This window comes from Delphinapterus leucas, chromosome 7, assembly GCF_059928025.1.
Source record: "Delphinapterus leucas isolate spDelLeu-1000000601 "Yukka" chromosome 7, BTC_Dleu_Yukka2, whole genome shotgun sequence".
NCBI classification, from domain to species: Eukaryota; Metazoa; Chordata; class Mammalia; order Artiodactyla; family Monodontidae; genus Delphinapterus; species Delphinapterus leucas.
This window is the reverse complement of record NC_143135.1, coordinates 47,638,385-47,662,075: the sequence shown is the minus strand read 5'-3', so window position 1 is coordinate 47,662,075 and position 23,691 is coordinate 47,638,385. Positions and strand designations below refer to the sequence as shown.

General features: G+C 42.7%; 1 protein-coding gene across 1 annotated transcript in view; it reads left to right on the top strand.

Moving 5' to 3' along the window:
* SYT9 (synaptotagmin 9) overlaps window positions 1-22,637 on the top strand; it is a 45,926-nt gene extending 23,289 nt beyond the window's left edge. The window contains exons 3-4 of the mRNA XM_089915861.1: window positions 12,321-12,675; window positions 19,934-22,637. Coding sequence (XP_089771987.1) covers window positions 12,321-12,675; window positions 19,934-20,894 — 1,316 coding nt within the window. The 3' untranslated portion in view covers window positions 20,895-22,637. The remainder of the gene's footprint in view (window positions 1-12,320; window positions 12,676-19,933) is intronic.
* Window positions 22,638-23,691: the final 1,054 nt, after the last annotated feature.

The following is a 23,691-nucleotide window of genomic DNA, read 5'->3' as shown; positions in this document are numbered from 1 at the left end:
TGCTATCTGTATGTCTTCTTTGGAGAGATGTTTATTTAGGTCTTCTGCCCATTTTCTGATTGGGTTGTTTGTTTTTTTGATATTGAGCTGCATGAGCTGTTTATATATTTTGGAGTTTTTTTCTTCTCTTTTTACATCTTTATTGGAGTATAATTGCTTTACAATGGTGTGTTAGTTTCTGCTTTATAACAAAGTGAATCAGTTATACGTATACATATGTTCCCATATCTCTTCCCTCTTGCATCTCCCTCCCTCCCTATATTTTGGAGTTTAATCCTTTGTCCGTTGCTTCGTTTGCAAATATTTTTTCCCATTCTGAGGGTTGTGTTTTCTTCTTGTTTGTAGTTTCCTTTGCTGTGGAAAAGCTTTTAAGTTTCATTAGGTCCCATTTGTTTATTTCTGTTTTTATTTCCATTACTGTAGAAGGTGGATCAAAAAAGATCTTGCTGTGATTTATGTCAAAGAGTGTTCTTCCTTTGTTTTTCTCTAAGAGTTTTATAGTGTCTGGTCTTACATTTAGGTCTTTAAGCCATTTTGAGTTTATTTTTGTGTATCGTGTTGGGGAGGGTTCTAATTTCATTCTTTTACATGTCCAGTTTTCCCAGCATCACTTATTGAAGAGACTGTCTTTTCTCCATTGTATATCCTTGCCTCCTTTGTCATAGATTAGTTGACCGTAGGTGCGTGGGTTTATATCTGGGCTTTCTATCCTGTTCCACTGATTTATATTTCTGTTTTTGTGCCAGTACCATATTGTCTTGATTAATGTAGCTTTGTAGTATAGTCTGAAGTCAGGGAGTCTGATTCCTCCAGCTCCATTTTTTTCCCTCAAGACTGCTTTGGCTATTTGAGGTCTTTTGTGTCTCCATACAAACTTTAAGATTTTTTTGTTCTAGTTCTGTGAAAAATGCCATTGGTAGTTTGTTAGGGATTGCATTGAATCTGTAGATTGCTTTGGGTAGTATAGTCATTTTCACAATGTTGATTCTTCCAATCCAAGATCATGGTATATCTCTCCATCTGTTTGTGTCATCTTTGATTTCTTTCATCAGTGTCTTATAGTTTTCTGACTACAGGTCTTTTACCTCCTTAGGTAAGTTTATACCTATGTATTTTATTATTTTTGTTGCAATGGTGAATGGGATTGTTTCCTTAATTTCTCTTTCTGATCTTTTGTTGTTAGTGTGTAGGAATGCAAGAGTTTCTGTGCATTAATTTTGTATCCTGCAACTTTACCAGATTCATTGATTAGCTCCAGTAGTTTTCTGGTGGCATGTTCAGGATTCTTTTTGTATAGTGTCATGTCATTTGCAAACAGTGACAGTTTTACTTCTTCTTTTCCAATTTTATTTCTTTTTGTTCTCTGATTGCTGAGGCTAGGACTTCCAAAACTATGTTGAATAATAGTGGTGAGAGTGGACATCCTTGTCTTGTTCCTGATCTTAGAGGAAATGCTTTCAGTTTTTCACCACCGAGAATGATGTTTGCTGTGGGTTTGTCGTATATCGTCTTTATTATGTTGAGGTCGGTTCCCTCTATGCCCACTTTCTGGAGAGTTTTTATCCTAAATGGGTGTTGAATTTTCTCAAAAGCTTTTTCTGCATCTATTGAGATGATCATATGGTTTTTATTCTTCAATTTGTTAATATGGTGTATCACATTGATTGATTTGCATATATTGAAGAATCCTTGCATCCTTGGGATAAATCCCACTTGATCGTGGTGTATGATCCTTTTAATGTGTTGTTGCATTCTGTTTGCTAGTATTTTGTTGAGGATATTTGCATCTGTATTCATCAGTGTTATTGGTTTGTAATTTTCTTTTTTTGTAGTATCTCTGTATGGTTTTGGTATCAGGGTAATAGTGGCCTCGTAGAATGAGTTTGGGAGTGTTCCTTCCTCTGCAATTTTTTGGAAGAGTTTGAGAAGGATGGGTGCTAGCTCTTCTCTAAATGTTTGATAGAATTCACCTGTGAAGCCATCTGGTCCTGGACTTTTGTTTGTTGGAAGATTTTTAATCATCACAGTTTCAATTTCATTACCTGTGATTGGTCTGTTCATATTTTCTATTTCTTCCTAGTTCAGAAGGTTATACCTTTCTAAGATTTTGTCCATTTCTTCCAGGTTGTCCATTTTATTGGCACAGAGTTGCTTGTAGTAATATCTTAGGATGTTTTGTATTTCTGCGTTGTCCGTTGTAACTTCTCCTCTTTCATTTCTAATTTTATTCATTTGAGCCCTCTCCCTCTTTTTCTTGATGAGTCTGGCTAAAGGTTTATCAAATTTTTTTTTCTTTCATTTGCGGTATGCGGGCCTCTCACTGTTGTGGCCTCTCCCATTGCGGAGCACAGGCTCTGGACGCGCAGGTTCAGCGGCCGTGGCTCACAGGCCCAGCCACTCCACGGCATGTGGGGTCTTCCTGGACCGGGGCACGAACCTGTGTCCCCTGCATCGGCAGGCGGACTTTCAACCACTGCGCCACCAAGGAAGCCCAGGTTTATCAATTTTATCTTCTCAAAGAACCAGCTTTTAGTTTTATTGATCTTTGCTATTGTTTTCTTTGTTTTTATTTCATTTATTTCTGCTCTGATCTTTATGATTTCTTTCCTTCTACTAACTTTGGGTTTTGTTTGTTCTTCTTTCTCTAGTTCCCTTAGGTGTAAGCCTTGATTGTTGAGATTTTTCTTGTTTCTTGAGGTAGGATTGTATTGTAATAAACTTATAACTGCTTTTGCTGCATCCCATAGATTTTGGCTCGCTGTGTTTTCGTTGTCATTTGTCTCTAGGTATTTCTTGATTTGCTCTTTGATTTCTTCAGTGATCTCTTGGTTATTAAGTAACGTATTGTTTAGCCTCCATGTGTTTGTATTTTTTATGTTTTTTTCCCTATAATTGATTTCTAATCTCATAGTGTTGTGATCGGAAAAGATGCTTGATATGATTTCAGTTTTCTTAAATTTACCAAAGCTTGAGTTGTGACCCAAGATGTGATCTGTCCTGGAGAATGTTCCGTGTGCAGTTGAGAAGAAAGTGTAATCTACTGTTTTTGGATGGAATGTCCTATAAATAACAATTAAATCTATCTGGTCTATTGTGTCATTTAAAGCTTATGTCTCCTTATTAATTTTCTGTCTGGATGATCTGTCCATTGGTGTAAGTGAGGTGTTAAAGTCCCCCACTATTATTGTGTTACTGTCGATTTCCTCTTTTATAGCTGTTAGCAGTTGCCTTATGTATTGAGGTGCTCCTATGTTGGGTGCATATATTTATAATTGTATATGTTCTTCTTGGATTGATCCCTTGATCATTATGCAGTGTCCTTCCTTGTCTCTTGTAACATTCTTTATTTTAAATTCTATTTTATCTGATATGAGTACTGCTACTCCAGCTTTATTTTGATTTCCATTTGCATGGAACCTTTTTCCATCCCCTCACTTTCAGTCTGTATGTGTCCCTAGGTCTGAAGTGGGTCTCTTGTAGACAGCATATATATGGGTCTTGTTTTTGTATCCATTCAGCGAGCCTGTGTCTTTTGGGTGGAGCATTTAATCCATTCACGTTTAAGGTAATTTTCGATATGTATGTTCCTATTACCATTTTCTTAATTCTTATGGATTTGTTCTTGTAGGTCTTTTTCTTCTATTGTGTTTCCCACTTAGGGAAGTTCCTTTAGCATTTGTTGTAAAGCTGGTTTGGTGGAGCCCAATTCTTTTAGCCTTTGCCTGTCTGTAAAGCTTTTGATTTCTCCATCGAATCTGAATGAGATCCTTGCTGGGTAGAGTAATCTTGGTGGTAGGTTCTTCCCTTTCATCACTTTAAATATATCGTGCCACTCCTTTCTGGCTTGTAGAGTTTCTGCTGTTAACCTTATGGGAGTTCCCTTGTATGTTACTTGTCATTTTTCCCTTGTTGCTTTCAGTAATTTTTCTTTGTCTTTAATTTTTGTCAATTTGATTACTATGTGTCTCGGTGTGTTTCTCCTTGGGTTTATCCTGCCTGGGACTCTCTGTGCTTCCTGGACTTGTGTGGCTATTTCCTTTCCCATGTTAGGGACATTTCCAACTATAATCTCTTCATATATTTTCTCAGGTCCTTTTTCTCTCTCTTCTCCTTCTGGGACCCCTATAATGCGAATGTTGTTGGGTTTAATGTTGTCCCAGAGGTCTCTTAGGCTGTCTTCATTTGTTTTCATTCTTTTTTCTTTATTCTGTTCCATGGCAGTGAATTCCACCATTCTGTCTTCCAGGTCACTTATCCATTCTTCTGCCTCAGTTATTCTGCTATTGATTCCTTCTAGTGTATTTTTCATTTTAGTTATTGTATTGTTCATCTCTGTTTGTTTGTTCTTTAATTCTTCTAGTTCTTTGTTAAACATTTCTTGCATTTTCTCGATCTTTGCCTCCATTCTTTTTCCGAGGTCCTGGATCATCTTCACTATCATTATTTTGAATTCTTTTTCTGGAAGGTTGCCTATCTCCACTTCATTTAGTTTTTTTTTCTGGGGTTTTATCTTGTTCCTTCATCTGGTACATAGTCCTCTGCCTTTTCATTTTGTCTGTCTTTCTGCAAATGTGGTTTTCATTCCACAGGCTGCAGAATTGTAGTTCTTCTTGCTTCTGCTGTCTACCCTGTGGTGGATGAGGCTATCTAAGAGGCTTTTGCAAGCTTGCTGATGGGAGGTACTGGTGTTGGGTAGAGCTGGGTGTTGCTGTGGTGGGCAGAGCTCAGTAAAACTTTAATCTGCTTGTCTGCTAATGGGTGAGGCTGGGTTCCCTCCCTGTTGGTTGTTTGGCCTAAGGTGACCCAACACTGGAGCCTTCCTGGGCTCTTTGGCTGTTTGGTGGGGCTAATAGCAGACTCTGGGAGGGCTCACACCAAGAGTACTTCCCAGAACTTCTGCTTCCATTGTCCTTGTCCCCACCGTGAGCCACAGCCACCCCCCACCTCTGCAGGAGACCCTCCACAACGCTAGCAGGTAGGTCTGGTTCAGTCTCTTATGGGGTCACTGCTCCTTTCCCTGGGTCCCAATGCGCACACTACTTTGTGTGTGCCCTCCAAGAGTGGAGTCTCTGTTTCTCCCAGTCCTGTCGAAGTCCTGCAGTCTAATCCCGCTAGCCTTCAAAGTCTGATTCTCTAGGAGTTCCTCCTCCCGTTGCCGGACCCCCAGGTTGGGAAGCCTGACGTGGGGCTCAGAACCTTCACTCCAGTGGGTGGACTTGTGTGGTATAAATGTTCTCCAGTTGGTGAGTCACCCACGCAGCAGTTATGGGATTTGATTTTACTGTGATTGCACCCCTCCTGCCGCCTCATTGTGGCTTCTCCTTTGTCTTTGGATGTGGGGTATCTTCTTTGGTGAGTTCCAGTGTCTTCCTGTCGATGATTGTTCAGCAGTTATTTGTGATTCCAGTGCTCTCGCAAGAGGGAGTGTTCTATCTCATTTTAATCTCACACATTCATCCTCAAATAACTTCCTATGATAGGTGCCTGGAGAGTAATCTTTCTGACTTCTTGTAAGTCTGAAAGTGACTTTTTTGGCCCTCACACTTGATTGATAGTGTGTTTGGGTATAGAATTCTAACTTGATCGTAATTTTTCCTCAGAAGTTTGCAGGCATTATTCCATTATCTATTTTTTAAGTCCAATGCCGGTATGGTTCCAATGTCTTTGAGTTCATATTATTTTTGGTCTCTTAAGCTTTTGTGATTTTTCTCTGATTTTTATGTTTGGAAATTTCACAATTTCCAAGGGGCCTAAGGTAGGGTTAGTTTACTATAGGTGCTCGGTGGACCCCTATCAATTGGTCCTTCAATTCTAGGGAATTTTTTTTTTAATTGATGATTTTTACCTTCACCTTCTGTGTCCTAACCTTCTGGAAAACTTAGTTATTAGACTTCCTGGGTACATATTGTATAGCACATATTTGTTTTGCCTAAGTTTCCTGAATCTTTGGTTCCTATTCAGGTACATGTTCCCTGACTTTACCCTCTTTTGAGTTTTTTATTTGTTTTAGCAATCATGGGATTTTGTCCCTACGAAGCTTGTCTTATTTTATTCTCCATTCCATTTACTAGTCGTCCACCCTTATTTTATGGAAATACATTGTGGGAATTTCCTGTGAATGAAATTTTTTTTAAGAGCTCCTGTTTCCTTCCTGAGTTCTCTCTCTTTCCTCTGGGAACATTTTTTTTGCTTCTATATGTTAATGTTGCTGTAAGATTTCTCTATACGGCTGGTGATCCTTTGCGATTTAGTCATATTTAATAATGAGGCAGTAGGAAAGCTGACCATAAGGCTGTGTATCTATGAGGGAGTGTTTACTTAAAGGGGATTATAAGGGAATTCCATTTTTTTTCAAGAATATGGAGGATTCTACTCTTGGGCACTAGTTCTCATACTAGTTGCCTTGGTTTCTCCCTAGCCAGACTGGACAGTATTTGGTGAAGATTTTCAGTCACTGCCCTTGTTTTCAGCTCAACATCTTAGTCTTAGCTGCTACGACATTGGAAATGTCTGTGTCCTGAGCCTGTGTGAGTTTAGTGGGCCAGGTTGCCTGCCCCTGAGGTGTATCTCCCTCTGCATTTTGCGGGGGGCGGGGGGAGGCCTGTGGCGTCCTCTACTACAGCTCCATCCACATACTGTCTTTCAGAAAAAAAAATTTAAAACCTTGTTTGCTGATCATCCCATGCTATTTTCTTTGTGATTGTTTATACTTTTTATTTGTTTCATAGTATTTAATGGGGGCAGGGTGTCAGGAAAGAGAGGATATATATGGATAAATATATATGCATATGCACCATTATGAATCACAGTCTCCCTTAAATATTTTATATACATATTTGCACCTATATTTCCTTATCAACATCGAGTTGAAGTATCTGTCATCTCTCCCTGCTCACAATGTAGGCCATTTAATTTGTTTTTACTTCCTTCCTTTTTCCATCTCCCACGTTTTGTTGAAATTGTTGGAATTTATGTGTATAGTTACCATTCCTTTGCTCTTTTAAGTGTTGCTTTCCTTAACAGTTTCATTAAACGTCATAACCTCAAAACCAGCAATTATTCAGATTTAATACACTTTTTACTATCTTCTTTGCTTATCACTAATTCTTGTGATACATAGTATGTAAGTACGTATCTTATCTAGAAAGCCCTTCCCTTCTTGGGTTCTCTATTCCGAAATAAATTTTTATTTATTTGGAGAATTTCCGTAGCTTGTATTGCTGGAAAGGGTGGGTGAATGGTATATTTTCTTAGTCACTGATGGCTGAAAATGCCGTTCCTTTCTTCTTGTGATAATGTGGCTGGCTGTGGAATTCTAGGGCTACAGTCTCCTTTTCTTAGTTAGACCAGATGAGACCTCAGGCATGTCGGATTCTGGGTACTGCTGCAACCATGCTTCTCCCTCTTAGCCACTATTTTAAACATCTCACTGAGTATAGGAATTAATTTGCCTCTCGCATTAATTTATGTCACGTGCCATTTATTCTGATGACTCAGCTTGATTGGTTAGCCTCTTTCAAGTTGCTGATTTGGCCCATTTGTCCTATGATTTTGTCATCATCAGTTTATAAACTCCTCCTGTTGCTTCACAGTTCAGCGGGGCAACTACTGTTCCTCTGTCCTTATGCAGTGTAGGCGCTCAAGCTTTGTGCTCCTTGGGCAGTAATGTTGGTCATTCCAGAACAAGTCTTCAGGCTTGCAGGGATCCCTTGGAATCATAGGTGTCCAGCTGGGTGTCTGCTGGGTCTAGGGGTGTCATGGTGTCTTGTGTCTGGTGTCCAGGGATAGTGCTGCAGTACCTCATGTCCTGTGGTGAGGGCTAGTAGCCAGCAGAAAAGGGTTCTGACGATCAGGCACCCCACTCCGCATCTTCCCTGGAGGGATGTTCTCCATGGCAGCGCTGGGTACGGTTTCATGCACTGTCACCCCCAACCAGCAACCCCTCTGGGGATCTGGATCACAACTGGGTTACCATTTGCCTCCTTTCATCCCCGAATCACCAGCTGGTTATTCTCTTGCCTCTTTGACAGAAGGACCAATTACACTTTTCTATTCTTCAGAAAAATATCTTTAGAATAATAACTTTCTGATGTCATTGTGTTAGAATAATAACTTTTTGATGTCACTGTGTGCTGGGGTTTTTTTCCATTTTTATTGTAAAATATACATAAATGCCAAAGAATATACATATATATATATGTATAGCATACATGTAGTTTAAAGATCAGTAATAAAACAATTGGCCATGTACCTACAACCTAACTTAAGCAAGAACTCTTTTTCTAAATAAAGCTATTTTGTGATTCTCAGTGGATTCTCCCACTCCCTTTCCTGAGGCTGTGGGTCTGAGGTGGGTGGTATGTGTGGCCTTAGTGACTCTGAAGGCACTTTCTAGTCATTCTTTCTGGAAAAAGAGAAAAGTACAAATAGAGTGTGTAGAGGGCACCCTGAGCTGTTTGCAAGCAGAAGTTCCGACTGTTACGCTTAGTGGTTGGTGTGGCTGTGTGGGTCGCTGTTGGTTTCTCCTGGCAGGTGCTCCCTGGCCCCCTGCTCACCTACATGGCCCGTTTGTGTGAATGAGGAAAAGGCCTTCTTGCTATTTGCCAGACATTTTCTGTAGTAACTCTATGTACAAACATTTATCATGACTGTGAATGTGACTAGCGGCTCCTGGAGTTTACAGGCCACAGCCTTAACCCACAGTAAACACAGAAGCGGTCACAGGGCCCTCTGGTGGGCTGCATCAGATGTACACTGAATGCCTGCTCAGACCAGACCCCTGCTCTCATGGATCCCCCATGACTGGACTTGGGAGCAAGGCGTTTTTTGGGTGTGTGAGCTGGGAGTCAGCTAACAAGCTGGAATCGTTCTTGAGCTGGGTCAGGGCCCTACGGTTACTAGCAGAAGTGGGCCCAGGATTTACCTTATTTTTAGCATGTTGCCAACGCCAAGTAAACCCTGAGAGGCCATGTTGTACCAAGCTGATGACTCCACAGCTCAGGGGGGATTCTAAATGCAGGGTGCCCGTAGTCCTGGACAGTCCTGGGTCAAGTCTCTTGTTGATGTGATTGTTGATACCGCCTCTTTTCCCTCTTAAAAGTATCTTAGTCTTGGACAATAAATTATATGGTCATGTTTATTAGTCAACTTTTTGCCGTGGTGACAACCGCCTTTGAGACCCTAGTGACTTAAATAAAAATCAACTATTTACGTTTTGCTCATGGATCTGTGGATCAGTTTCTGCCCTGCCCCAGTCCGTGTGTCAGGTTTAAGTGTGTTCCTCATTCTGGACTTTGGGCCTATGCCACAAGTCTTCCTTTATGGCACGCAGGCTGAAATATCAGCCCAGTTAAGACCTCTTCTTCTCACAGCAGAAGGTGGGAGCCCAAGAGTCCTCTGGTCCAAGGTGGCATGGGCCACATCTACTCATATTTCATTGACCAGAGCAAGTCACGTGGCCAAGACCAACATCAGGGGGTTTGGATTTATGCTCCTTCCTTGGAGGGGGCACTATGGTGTGGAAGAGTGAATATTTGGTAAATAATAATATGTAATTATCACGTCACACTCCTGAACCTTACTGCCTTCTGCTGTATGCCTCCTCCAGCCTATGCTATTGTCCTAGGGGTGTCTGTGTCAGGACAGTGCTGAAGTGATTAACAGGATGTAGGGAGGGGGTTTTGCCTCTGTTTGGATTACGGAACGTATTAAGGGGTTTCGCTGTGTTGTGGCGCTCTCGTTGGAGGAGGTGGGGGCCGATGTTTGCTGTGGCAGCCTGATTAACTGGGAGGGGCCTCCCGCTTCCCTGTGCCCCCAGTACTACCACCTGTCATGGAAGTTTTCACCGACAAATTTTCCATCCTGCTCTGTGAGCTCTCAGAACCACGTGGAGCCTGTGGCCAAACCGTGCTGTCCTCCCCCTCAAGTTGGGGCTCCATGAGGTGTGATTTCTGGGGCCCTGTACTTTGCCCCCACTGACTCTGTTCCTTGTCCCCCATCCCTGCCCTTTTTGCTCTGCACTTGAGATAGTTAATTTTTATTTTTCCCTCAGTGTCCCTTCATTTGCCTGTGTTAAGTGTTCAGCCCTGATTGGCTTTTCCTTTAAAACAATCCCAGAAATTCCTCCGCATCACTCGTTCACCGATGGATAGAAGGTACCTGGACTTGCTTTCCGTAGTCACATAGCTTGCATATCCCATTTCAGTGATATTTAAGGAGAGAAATGAGATAAGCAAAGATTTTGAGCTCAGTTACCCATGCTGAAGCTGGAACCCCCATGTTTCCAAACAGAAACATAATATTGTTTCGCCACAAGGGCAAAGATCGACTGGGAGGCATAGAGGAGATACGGTAGATCCATCACCAGCCCTGGCAGCTGGCTTTCTGTCAAGAGCAATTTCTCATGAAGAAATTGTTTTATCATGTCATAAGAATGATCAAGTACCTTCAGAGTCATGTTGAAAAGCACACGGACAGTAGGGGGTCAGCTTGACTCCGTAGGTAAGGGACTTGCGGGACTGGTTCACGTGCATAGGCCTCAGCAGAGGCGCAACCTGCCTCATGTCATGGATTGTCGGTGTGCTGTGGATCTTTGAAATTGTGGCTATTAGGTAACTGAGTCCTCATTTTCTCCTTCACTAGAATATGAGTCTGTGAAGGTAGGAATGTGTCTATCACGTTCTCCATGTGTCTCCAAAGCCTGGCACAGTCCCTGGCATGTAATGGACAGCCAGAAAACTTTGGCTGAAGCAATACAAGTATTAATGATGGACAGTAAAGGCAGAACCTGGGGAGAATCCTTGGGGCTCCAGGATGTAATGGAGCCCATCAAGGGCAGTTAGGGGTGTCCTTTAAAGGGAGGAGTTTGTAGCACCACAGTGCCAGGAATGAGTTCAGGTCGATGCCTCAGCTTCCCTGGCTCTACTGTAGGGTGGTGGAAGCCTCAAGAGGGTTGGGCTTTGTTCTGAGAGTTGGGTGCACAGCCCCTGGACACTGCACTGCCATGGACCCTAGCTGAGGCCATGGGGCTGCGGTCCACGTGGCAGATGTTGTTGCCCCCACCAAAACCCCACTCCGTTAACGCTTGAGCACGTGCCTGCTGACCTCCAAGGCCAGCCCTGCATTTATTTGAAATGTGGGAATTTTCTGGCCACAGAAACTTACTTTGCCACCCATGCTGCAGGTTAGAAATGCCCCTTGAGAGCTGCCCTCAAATCAATGACTGAAGGGGTTGATGTTATAAATAACCCAGTCCCCTGGTCTCTAGCGTGTGGACCCTCCCTAGCAGCTTAACCTCTGGCCTCCCACTGTGGTAACTGGCTTGATAAAGCCCCCCTTACTGGCTGCTTTCTTACTCCCCTGGATCACTTCCCTACTCTCCTACCTGGATCACTTCCCTACTTCCCTACATGTGTTTTCTTCACCTTCTAAATAAACCTCTTGCCCTTGAATACTTGTCTCAGTTCTGCTACTGGGCAAACCCAAACTATGACCATCGTCCCCGGGTCCTGGGCACCTGACCACCAGGTGGTGGGTATTCTTGAGGGTTTGGGAGGACTTGAGCTTCATTTTGCTTAGACCGTTGAAAGTTCCTATCAAAAAGAGGGGGGGAAAAAAGCACTCTGATTTCTCTTGTTTTAAAAAGATGTTACTTGGGCTTCCCTGGTGGCGCATTGGTTGGGAGTCCGCCTGCCGATGCGGGGTACGTGGGTTCGTGCCCTGGTCCGGGAAGATCGCACATGCCGCGGAGCGGCTGGGCCCATAAGCCGTGGCCGCTGAGCCTGCACGTCCGGAGCCTGTGCTCCGAAACGGGAGAGGCCACAACAGTGAGAGGCCCGCGTACCGCAAAAAAAAAAAAAAAAAAAAAATATATATATATATATATATATATATATGTTACTTAAACAATTCCCAAATTTATATTATACTGCTCTCTGAGATGACAGAGGAATTTTTAAGCACAGTTGAAGCTATCCTGCTCCCGGAATGTCAATGATTTGCATTGCCGAGGGCCAGGGTCTCAGTTGACTTGCAGGGCATTCCTGGTCCCCTGAACGCACCCTGTCTCTTGCTATTGCAGGCTGTTTGTTTCTAAACATGCCTGAGTGTTACATCCTCTGCGCTCGTACCTGAGTCCTCATTGCCCCTGCGTCCTCATTGCCCCTGCCTCAGAGTCGGGAGACCCAGCAGCATGCCCAGCCTGGCCTTCTGCCATCACTCCTGACGGATGCATGGATGAGAGGGTCTTTCTGCCCGCACCGTGCAGCGGGTGGGCACGGGAGGAGCAATCCCACTGACCTTTGATCTTTGCTTCTTTGCAGATATCTCAGTGAGCCTGCTGACCCTTGTGGTCACTGCCTGTGGCCTCGCCCTCTTTGGCGTGTCTCTCTTCGTGTCTTGGAAACTCTGCTGGGTTCCGTGGCGAGAACGAGGCCTGTTCTCTGGTAGCAAAGACAACAACCAGGAGCCTCTTAACTACATGGACACAGAGACCAACGAGCAGGAGAACAGTGAGGGCTTCCTAGACCCTCCCACCCCTTGTCCAGACTCCTCCATGAAGATCAGCCACACCTCCCCTGACATTCCCCTCTCGACCCAGACAGGGGACCGGGAGAACTGTGCCCATGGCGTCCGTGTACAGCGCCAAGTCACAGAGCCAACAACCTCATCAGCTCGGTCAGTAATGCCCCCTTCCTTTCTGGATGCAAGGCGAGCACCACCCTGTTCCCTTCTCTTGGCAGCAGTAGCATTGACTAGCCGAGGAGCCTGTAACCTGTCACATGTCCATTAGGTATCAGAGACATGAATATGGGAAAGCTTGATGCTTCCTATATTCCTGTTAGGTCCCTGAGCTCTGCTTAGTCTGTACTTAGTTCATAACAACAATAGTTAACATTGCTAAGGTTTACCATGTCAAGGACTATCTAAGCGCTTCATGTGTATTATTTTATTATCCCTCACAACTTTGTGTGAGATGGATCTTATTATCGTTTTCATCTCACAGAAGAAGAAACTTCTCCTGTGAGATGAAGTCAGGGAGATTAAGAAACAAAGTCATATATTGGTAAGCACCCAGGTCAGGGTTTGAACCCCGGTTCAAACAACACCAGAGCCCAAGTTTTTACCCACTCTTCCGTGCTGCTCTCATAGTGCTATGGAGTTGATTCTCCGTGCCTCTGACCTAGCCTAGCGGTCACACACAGGCTCTCTGTAGAGTCCACACACTGGCTGGGGGTCTTCGTCCATCTCCAGGCTTTGCAAGGTCTCCAGAGCACCCAGGCCCATTGTCACTCTCTTTCCATGGGCTGGATGCTCTGTGCCCTTGCGCAGTAGAGAAATAATATAGTGCAGTGATTAAAAAGCAAGGGCTCTGGGGTCCAATGAACTAGCTTTACCTACAAGTATGATATTGGACACGTTATTTAGCCTTCGCCTGTTTCTGTTTCGTCTCGTGAGAGGGGAACGGTGATAGGTGGTTTTGAGAATGAGGTGGTAACATGTGCACCACATGTGCTCTGCCCAGGCCTGCATCTAGCACCGGCTCCACACCCTGAGCTGCCATTTTGTTTTCAGTGCTGCTATCATCATCGTCGTCGAGACCTGCCTCTCCCAAGGCTCAGACGCACACAGGTGGCTTTGAGGCTAAGCAGCCAGTTCTGAATCACTGTATATAAAAATTCACTCTCAATAAGAGACCTCAGGAAAAGAGACCCAGAACGCAGCTTTCTTTAAAATGAAAATATTTGCTTGAGTGATAGCTGGAGGAACAGCATATGCTGTTATTTGGAAAGTACAAGCACAGTTTGGGGTTTTTTTTTTTTTTTTTTTTTTTACATCTTTTTTATTTGTTCTCTAGAAACAGAAATAAGATTTTACCCTTTTTTATGTTAATCAAGTTTATCCTAGAGGCTCTGCTCATTCACATTAAGTAGGATGGAATATGACAGTTTATAATTTAATTTTTTCAGAAAGCGTTTTTAGCATCATTTCCACTTCTGAATTAGAGAGCTTTACCTAAAATATTCCTCCGTGAGGAAATGGATGGTTGTTTGCCATTTGATTTAGAAGAAATCCTCAGATTTTATCATTAGGATTTCTCTTCAGATTTAAGACTTAAATATAACTGGAGCTCTGCCTGATGCTGCCGTGGAGTTTGTGCAGTGGTGCAAACTCACGATAAAATCCTTTCAGTAACTTCAGTAAGTGGGCCTTCAGATGGGGTCTCCATTGAAATTGTCTCCTATCTGGTTTGACTCTGCATGTTCATTTTTCTGATCTGGGTTCCATCAATACAGAGTGATAGTACTGTGTTCTTATTAGATTATAGGTCTGAGGACTCTGCCATAATTCTAATGAATTGATGGCAATCATATCACTATAATTATTACAATGTTTATCCTAGGAAAATGTATAAGTAACCTGCATATCAAAAAATAGATTTCATGTAAAGCTAAAAACTGTAGATATCTTCACCACTGATTTGTAGAAACTGGGTAGAAGGAAAAAGAAAACTAAAAAGAGAGAGGGAAGGAATTATCCCTGTAAAATGCATTTTACATTTAGACTTATTCTAGTTTTGGAGTCGTGCGATTAAATTTTCTCTTCTGATGGCCAAAACCAAGTTTGGTAATATTTGACTACCATAAGAAAACTAAACTCTTTCCAGCTGCATTTGACCTAATACTGATAATTTGCATCATTTCGCATTTCAGACATTCTTATCTAAATTACTGCTGACCTAGTTTTATGGGTTATGTCTGGAAATACACGTCTTTGACTCATGGTCTTTCCATAATAAGAAGGGTGTGGTCTTCTAATTCTTTAGGGTTGTGCTATAAACACACACACACACACAAAGCCTTTTTACTGACAGAGCGGGTAAAATGAATGAAATTTCCTTGGTGCTCCAGAACATTTTTAACATTCTTTTTTAAGTAGCATTTTTCATACCATATTTGGGGAAAGGGAGGGTACTCTTTGCTGAGATGGCTCTAAACAGTCTGCTCTGCTAGTTATTATTTCTATTCCCTTCTTTCTCATTATGATCTTTACTTTCTCACTGCTGTCACTTTCTTTCTTACTGCTTCCCTCCTGCAGCTGTTATCACTTGTCCCAAAGTTCCCTGGGCACCTGCTCAGCCCAGAGCATACAAAGCTTAGACTCCCAGTTAAGGCCTCCCCGCTGTCATGGCGATTGGCACAGCTTCAGCCATGGCATTTGCATCGGAAGTCCCACTGTCATCTGGCCTCTTCAGCTTGGATATGTGTGGCTCCTACCACCGCCTTTTGGAATGTCCTAAAGATGAGCTTTGCTCCATCTTCTAAGAATGTTTCTGGTCAGGATGACTTTCTTTTGTTCTTCCAAGATCAAGCATGTTTGCATTCTGTTTCTGGTTAGCTCAGTTACTATTAGAATCCTCCAAAATTCCTGTTAATTCCTTTCAATTTGGATGAGATCCCTTTTGTATAATGAATGACCTAATATCCTGGGAATGTGGATTTTTTTTTTAGAACTTTTCAATACCAGAACATTTTAGAGGTCTCCAAATATATGAGAGGACTCCAAATATATGAAAATCCCTGGATCCTCAAAATAGAAGGAACCTTGAAAGGCCATCTAATCCATTTCCTGATTCATGTCCCAAAATGAAAGTTCAATCTGGTTTTTTTTTTTTTTAAGTCTTCTCACATTTCCTTTAAAATACTTTATAAAAATTTCAATTTCCACACCACAAACTCCTTATCAGGTCTGTTAAGGCCTGTGTAATACTGCCACAGTCTGCTTCTGTCAGGTCTCGGCCTCACCTCCCAGCCAGGCCACCATGTGGCACAAACCCAGAGGACCTTGTTTAACATGGACTCAGTTAAGAGGCCTTATCCGGAAAAGCTCATCACATTCCATCTACTCTAGCTTCTCTCTTGGTTCCTTCAGTATCCCTGACTTTTCCTGCCTTGGTACCTTCACACATGCTGTTCCCTCAGCCTGGAATGCTTTTCCTTTTCCTTCGCCATGCCAGGCTCCTTTGCAGCCTTAATGTCCCTGCTAAAGTGTCACCTCCTCAGAAAGGTCTCCCTCACCACCCTATCTGAAGTGTGTGTTCTTTCCTCCACTCCCCCCCACTCTTTATTTTCCCACAAGTTGCCTTACTTTCACTTCTTCACAGGATTAAAATCTACTTCTAACTCTACGATTGTTTGTTTATTGCCTATACCCCCCTCTAGACTATGAGTTCTGTGAGTTCAAAGACCATATCTGCTCTGCTTCTCCCTGTATATCTAACCCCTAGTGCAGCCTCTGGCACATAGTGGAATTTTTCATGAACGACTGACAGAGTACATTCGTCAATATCAGGCCACTTTCCTCGTGTTCTGCTGACAAAAATGGCAAAGCGCAGAAGTATAAACTGAGTAGAGCGTGTAATGGTGTGAAGCCAATGGAAGGTCACTTGTCCCAGCCCTCACATTCATCAGAGCCTTACATTTAGACTTTTGAGCTTGTCTCTGAATTAAACAATCCTTAGAGTCACAGAAATACTCGGAGAGAATTGAAAGAAGAAGACAATTTGAGTCTTCTAAATTTGAGTCCCATTACTGGCCGCAACTCCAGTAAGTGGCCCACTAGGATTAAGTGCTGCAATTACTCTAGGAGAAGCACAGTTTTATTAAGCTATATACTTTTATATGTTGAGAGCATTGGTTAGATGTGAACATTTAAAACAGAATTTTTTGAATTACTCTTTCAGTTATTTCTTCAGATTTTAATGAACTGACAGCTTCAAGAATGGAAGTTGCCTAGACCTCTCTCAACTTCCATGAGACCCTGAAACCAGGTGTAAATGTGTATTTTCTCTACTGAGATTTAATGATCAGAAACTATTATGTCCATGGCATTTATATATTTACTCTAGACACACGTATTAAACATTTGCTATGTGCAAAGTTCTGTGTTATGTGCTGGTAGTAAAGAGGGAGAAAGGTTATAGCCCTGGCCTTGAAAGGGGAAATACACAAAAGAGCACCAGTTACACATATTAAAGTGCAGATGCTCTCTAGAAGATTAATCTGGCAAGAGTGTATAAGATGCGTGGGGTGGGGTGAAGACTGGATATAGGGATCCGGTTCAGACCTGTGATGGTGAGGGCCTGAACTCAATTGGAAGCAGTGGGAATGGAAAGAGGCATGAGATGTGAGCTACTTTAGAGAAAGTGTTGGTGGACATAGGCTCATTTTAGTAACGGGATAAAATATTCGACGATGACACCAAGGTTTCATGCCTTTTTTAACTTGGGGGAGGGTGGGAGCAGGACATGCTTCAGTGTATCCAGCTGCACTTAACCCCGCACCTCCACGGTCCGAGGCCTGATGCCTGCATCTCCATTATCTCACTCACTCTTAAAGGCCTCCGAATCCCAGAACCAAGAAAGCCTCAGATTCCCATTTCCTCCTGCCTTTGTAGTCAGTTAACTGTGTCTGTCTGTCTGCTACTCCCCCTTCTTCTGTCTGTTGGTGGTTCAGAACAACCCAGCCCTCTCCTCTCCATCACAAGGGAAGATTCCAAGAAGGCCTGTTTCTCCTGTTTCCAAATTTCCCTGTCGTGACTCGAACTTTGTAAAGAAACCTGTCATGGTTCTGAAGTCACAATGTCCTTCTGTCTTTCCTGTCTTTGGACCCCCTGAAGCCTTGTAAACACTGGTGCCCCAAACCAGGGAAGGGATAGGCCAAGTTTCCCCTCTGAGATGGGGTCACTGAGATGAGAGAGGGTAGAAGAGTGTACACTTGTCCATGGTTGCAGGGGAAGTCCAGCGATGGGAGGGATGCTGGAGGTTCTGAGCTCTGGTTCTTAATAGCGCCTGGAATGGAAGATATGGGCATGTATGAGGTGAAAGCTGCTGGGACAGAAGAGCTGAAGGTCCCATCCTGCTGGAGAGCTGGGAGCCAAGAGGAAAACTTAGTTAATTTCCCTGTTGAGGTCTAGAGCAGCATCAGCTGGGAGGCTGAGGCCAGGTTAAGTAGGTAGGCTTGGCTCAAGTGCTGTCTCATCCGTGACAATTTCCCTAGCCAGAGGCCTTCCTCTCTCCCTCTCCCTAACCTCCGGTCAGTTCTTATCCCCCTCTGTCCTGATTTATAGTCAGTGTATGACTATCTACTCCTGGCAAGGCACTTCCTTGAAAGCAGTGACTAGGCTTTGCCCCTCTGTCTCTTCCACCCTACCTGACCCCTTGCTTCACACATTCAGATTTGTTGAATTGCAGTAATGTCCTCTTTCTTAAGATCCAGTGGAGGTAGCTGGCTTCCAGACACCTAGTTGGTCTTGAAGGTGTACTTTTAGTATTTAAATTGCACCACTGACTAACTAGATAGCACTCAGAATGGCCCATCGTAGGTGGGAACTGACTCCAGACTCAAGTAGGGCCCTTGTTTGAATCCAGCCTGGAGAGAAGAATCAACGGCAGAAGAAGCTGGAGCTGGTACCAGCCACTTATGGCCTCTGCATATGGCTGGATACTTGCTGCTCCCTGCCAGACCTTTCTGCCCAGAGATCCCAATAGAGCAGGATTAAAGCTCTATTCTAGCACTACAGAGGTTCAACATCTAGGCAGGAGACGGACCTGGCTGTACTAGTCCAGAGAACCAGTTGTAGGTGCCTAACAGCCTTCCCCTGACTCTCTTCCTCCCCCCTGAAAAATCAGAAGATCCAGAGAAAACTTAAGATGGTGGGTTTCTCTGTAAGAAATTTAAATCCCACGAGAGAAACATTCACACCACACAGTTTTTGCACATGTGGGAATGTGTGTGTCTGGGTGTGGACTGTGTTGGCTGTGACAGGTTCAAGTGACAGCCCTGTGCTTGTGCTCTTGTTGTACCGTGTGGGTGATGAGTAGTCGGGAGGGTATTTTAGGATGAAGAGGAGTGTTTGGCATCACAGCATCTGTATGACAAGGGAGAATAATTTCAAACACGTTTCGGGGCCTCTTAATCCCATTTTTATGTCTTTATTTCATAAAGTAGTCTTAAGAAAGGAAAAGAAGGCAAACTCTGATATTTACTCTGCCTCTTCAACTATTTACCAACCCCTCAGAGACAGCTTGACTGTTCCCTTTCACCTTCTGGTGGAGAGAGGCTATTTTAATTAAGGTTATTGAGAGGCTACACAAAATACAATATAATGGCTCTGAACTCTGAGCTAAAAACAAACAAAAATAGCCTTAAAGACAACTTTGTATGTAATGACTACTTCTCTCAGTTTGTGAGGACCCACACAAGGTAAGGCAAAGAGAATTTCAGGGAAACTTTTAACCCAAACCAATACGTTTATAGGGTGAAGAGTAGATTCGGATAGCAAATATTTAATTTGCAAATATCAGTTTCCAGCCTTCTCTAACTGAATCCCTATATGCATTTATAGTAGCTTACCTTTAACTTCTATACCCTCAGTGTTTGTTAAAGAAATACAACCCTTCCTTCTAATCACTAATCACGCATGAGGTTCAGCAGTAGCACAGCCACGGAGCTGGCACTCGCACCTGTCAGAGTCAGCAGAGTCCCCTACAAGCAGACACATCCTGTGACGTACATTTCCAGAAGAGCAAAAACTGTGTTCTCATAATGAAATGATTTGATTTGACCCAGTAAGAATATGCAGCCTTAGTAGGCTAAAAGCCAGTGACAGGAAATTCTGTGTAATTTAGAGGAAGATCCATTCTTTTTCAGATAACACCTAGCTAACTATTTCAGTTTCAGGATGATACTGTATATCAAGGCGAATAATTTTATTTTTTAAACCAGTTTGTACAAATCTTTACCTCCCACCAGCTGAATAAGCTTCTTTAATGGCATATTAGGCAGTTTAGAAAGTGCATTAAACCTTTAAAGCTCCAAGGTCACATGTAAGTAAGTTCATTTCCTGATGCCAGGCCTCAATTTTGAGCTTCAAGCCTTGGGGAGCAGCTTACTTGCATTGATGAGCATTTTGAATATAGGCCAAAAAAGAAAAAAACAAGCCCACAGGTCTCAGCTTTTAACAGTGTGTTTATCAGTCTACCTACATCCCAGGCGCAAGTTTCTGAAAGACCTGGAGCTAATGAGGTTGTAACTTTGTTCTCTCCTGCTCTTCACTCAAGGCATAATTCAATCCGAAGACAACTCAACCTGTCAAACCCAGACTTCAATATCCAACAGCTTCAAAAACAGGAACAGTTGACTGGAATTGGTCGAATTAAACCGGAGTTATATAAGCAGAGGTCACTGGATAATGAGGATGGGAAAAGGAGTAACAGCAAAGCCTGTGGGAAGCTGAACTTCATTTTAAAATATGACTGTGACTTAGAGCAACTCATAGTGAAGATTCACAAAGCTGTCAATTTGCCCGCCAAGGACTTTTCTGGGACTTCAGATCCTTATGTCAAGATCTATTTGCTTCCCGATCGGAAAACAAAACACCAGACTAAAGTTCACAGAAAGACCCTGAACCCTGTGTTTGATGAAGTGTTTTTGTTTCCGGTTCCCTACAATGACCTTGTAGCCCGGAAGCTTCACTTCTCTGTCTATGACTTTGACAGGTTCTCTCGCCATGACTTAATCGGCCAAGTGGTGGTGGATCACTTCTTAGACTTGGCTGATTTCCCCAGGGAGTGCATCCTTTGGAAGGATATCGAATATGTCACCAATGTAAGTCTAACATTTCTTCATTTTGGTTGGGGGAAGGGCGCTTCTCGGTCAGCATGCAAACAGATTACTTATACCTTATTTTATTTTATTTTGGGGGTGGCAGAGTATAAAATTTATCTCAATGTACTTAGAGCTGTTGCTTCAAACCTCCTTGTACCTTTCCAGAAACAAGCCTTTCACAATATTCATTTTGCAGTTTCTGAGAATTACTCATGGAAGCAATATTAATAACATTCTCCCTTTTCTACTTTCTAATTCTAAGCAATTCCCTAATAGGCATTAGACATTATCTGTCCTCCTTACCTCATTTTCTTTAGAGCTTTCTTAGGTTGTTTGTGCTAAGTGGATCCTGGCACCCTATTAACTGTTACCTGTAGCTGAGAGACCGTTGCCTTACTCGCTGAGAGCATTAAGCTCTTGCCATGTTCTCAGGTCAGCTCAGCAGCATTTCCCACGATCAGATCTTCAGCTTTAATCCCAGACGTGAGAATGATTGGGAAGAGTTGGCACCATATTTCTAAATACAGAATCAAAGTTACAAGGAGGTCCGTCTGAAAAGATCTACAGATATTGGCAAAACTAATCTATACAAGGTCAAATCCTACTTAGAGCTCAGGAGAGAGGGCAGAAGTGCTATGTAGTGTTGCCATATACCCATGTTTACATTTAAACACGATATCGCAGCAGTGATGTTTTTACTCCATTTGCATCCTTTTCACTGTCTGCAGAGGTGTATTGATGCTCCTGAAATAGAAAGGAAAATTGGACTATCTTAGGGGACTCTGATATTTTAAGGCCACTTGTTTCGTTTCCCTGTCCAGATTGGCTCAGGCAGCTTTGTTAGCTCATCTTCTGCGGGCGATATCGTTCTCTTTCTCTGTCTTGGCATCCAAGACAGCAAGCAGCATCATCCTTACTCTGCTCGGATGATGATCTAGCTTGAGTTTGGAGCCCATTTAGTGAAAGGCTCTCACTCTGCTCAGGAAGAAAACACACAAAATCTCTTCCCAGTGACCAAATACCCACACTGATACTCTCTCATCTCAGCCACTTTTGTGAACTGGGGACTCACATTCCAAGGGACACCTTCCCTTCACATCCTATGAGATACCAGTGCCAGCTTTGTCCTGCTACTCAGATAAGCAAAGTGGAACATGGAGTTTTGCTGGCCTTTATCATAATGATGAGGAAAGAAAAGAAGGAGCTGGAAGAGGTGCAGAGAACATCAGATGGTGAAACTAAGGTGATATGGGAGATAGGGGAAGGAACAGATCTCTTCAAACTTAAAAGGTTGTGATATCTGTAAACCCAAAAATGGATGCTATGGGTGGCAAGGATTGTATCCCAAATCCCAATTGCCAAAATCAGAAGGCAGCTTTAGAAGCTTTAAAGAAACAAAATGGGCAGGCTGCTGATATTAAGGGATGAATGGCTCAAGAATGAACTGTCTCACTGGAGTTCTTACCAAGTCCCCTGAGGTACTGCTGGCCAACGGTGATGAGTGTTGGTAGAGAGAGGTTGGTCATATCATCTAGTGTGTGACATCATTTTATATTTTTTGACTAATGGATTCCGTAAAATAATAGCTGGAGTGGTCATTAGAAATCTCAGCAGGGATCCTGCTGTGAGTTGCCTTCTAAAGACTTTGTGGAAAGAGTAACACTGAGTGCACAGTGGCTGATAAAAATCTGGATAAGGCTGATCCCTGGTGGGCAGGTCTCTTAGAGCTATTTCCCGTGGGATGAGAATATAGAATGACAGCCTGCAGAGACCTGTTGGCCCTGAGATCACTGCCATTGTAGCACTCTCCTGTGACTATGAGTTTTCCATCCAGTGATGGAGAATCATGGATTTCCACAGAGTTGAGGAGAATGTGAAATTATTTATCAAGGAGGAAAACCAATAAGGCTAAAAGCCTCGAAATTCTAAGTTGTTTCCTCAGGCAAACAATAAATATTCTGAGCATTGATCTAAGCCTTTGGATGGCTAGCAGGAGAAGGGAGGTCCTGGGAATGGAATTACATGTTGTTTCATAGTCTGCCGTTAAAAAAATAATTCCATTTAAAAATTGCTATTTGGGGCTGTTTGTGCTTTTTTGCATGTGACTTTGTACAGAGACTGAAAGTCTGAGATTTACCAAAGTTTCACTTTTATAATATAGCATATATGTCACACAGTGTATATGCTACACACGTACAGACTAATGAGGGAAATTAAAAGAGAAGTCACGACCCATCCCTCAGCTGAAGAGCAGACTACCGCCAAGTACTTTGCTGATGACCCCTGGGTTGTCCTCCCCTGTCACATTCTCTCAGCCCATTCCTGCCAAGAGGAAACCACTATCCTGAATTTTATTTGTAAGACAATGTATTGTTCAGTTTTGTCTGTTTCTGCTTTTCATAGCTCTTCTTTGACTTCTTTTTTTCAGTCCACGTTGATTTTGACATTTAGCAGTAGAGATGAGTGGAGCTCTGGTTCATGTATTTTCATTACTGTATAAAATTCCATTGTGTTATATACACAAATTAGCTCTCTTGTACTGATGATATTGGGTTGTGATTAGTTTTTTATGATTCTGAGTAATACTGCAGAGAACATTTTTATGCACATCTCCTGGTTCACAGATGCATTAATTTCTCTAGGGTGTAGCCCTGATAGAGGAAAAGTACACGTGTTCAAATTTTCTAGGCAATGCCGAGTTCGTTTTTCCACCGTGGCTGTACAAGATGACCCTCCCACTGTGAGGTATGACAGTTACTAATGCTCCACAGTCTCACCAACTCTCGCAGTTGCCGCATTGTTTAATATGTGTGCATGTGCATGCACGTAAAATGGAATGTGATTTGTATATTCTTGGCCACCAAGGTTAACCATCTTTTGATATGTTCATTGGTCATTCACATTTCCTTTCTTGCTAAATGTTTGTTCAGCACTTTTTCTTTTTTTTTCTATAGTTTTCTTTTTCCTGTTGACTGATATATGTTCTTTATATAGTCTAGATGTAATCCTTTGTTGGTTATGTGTA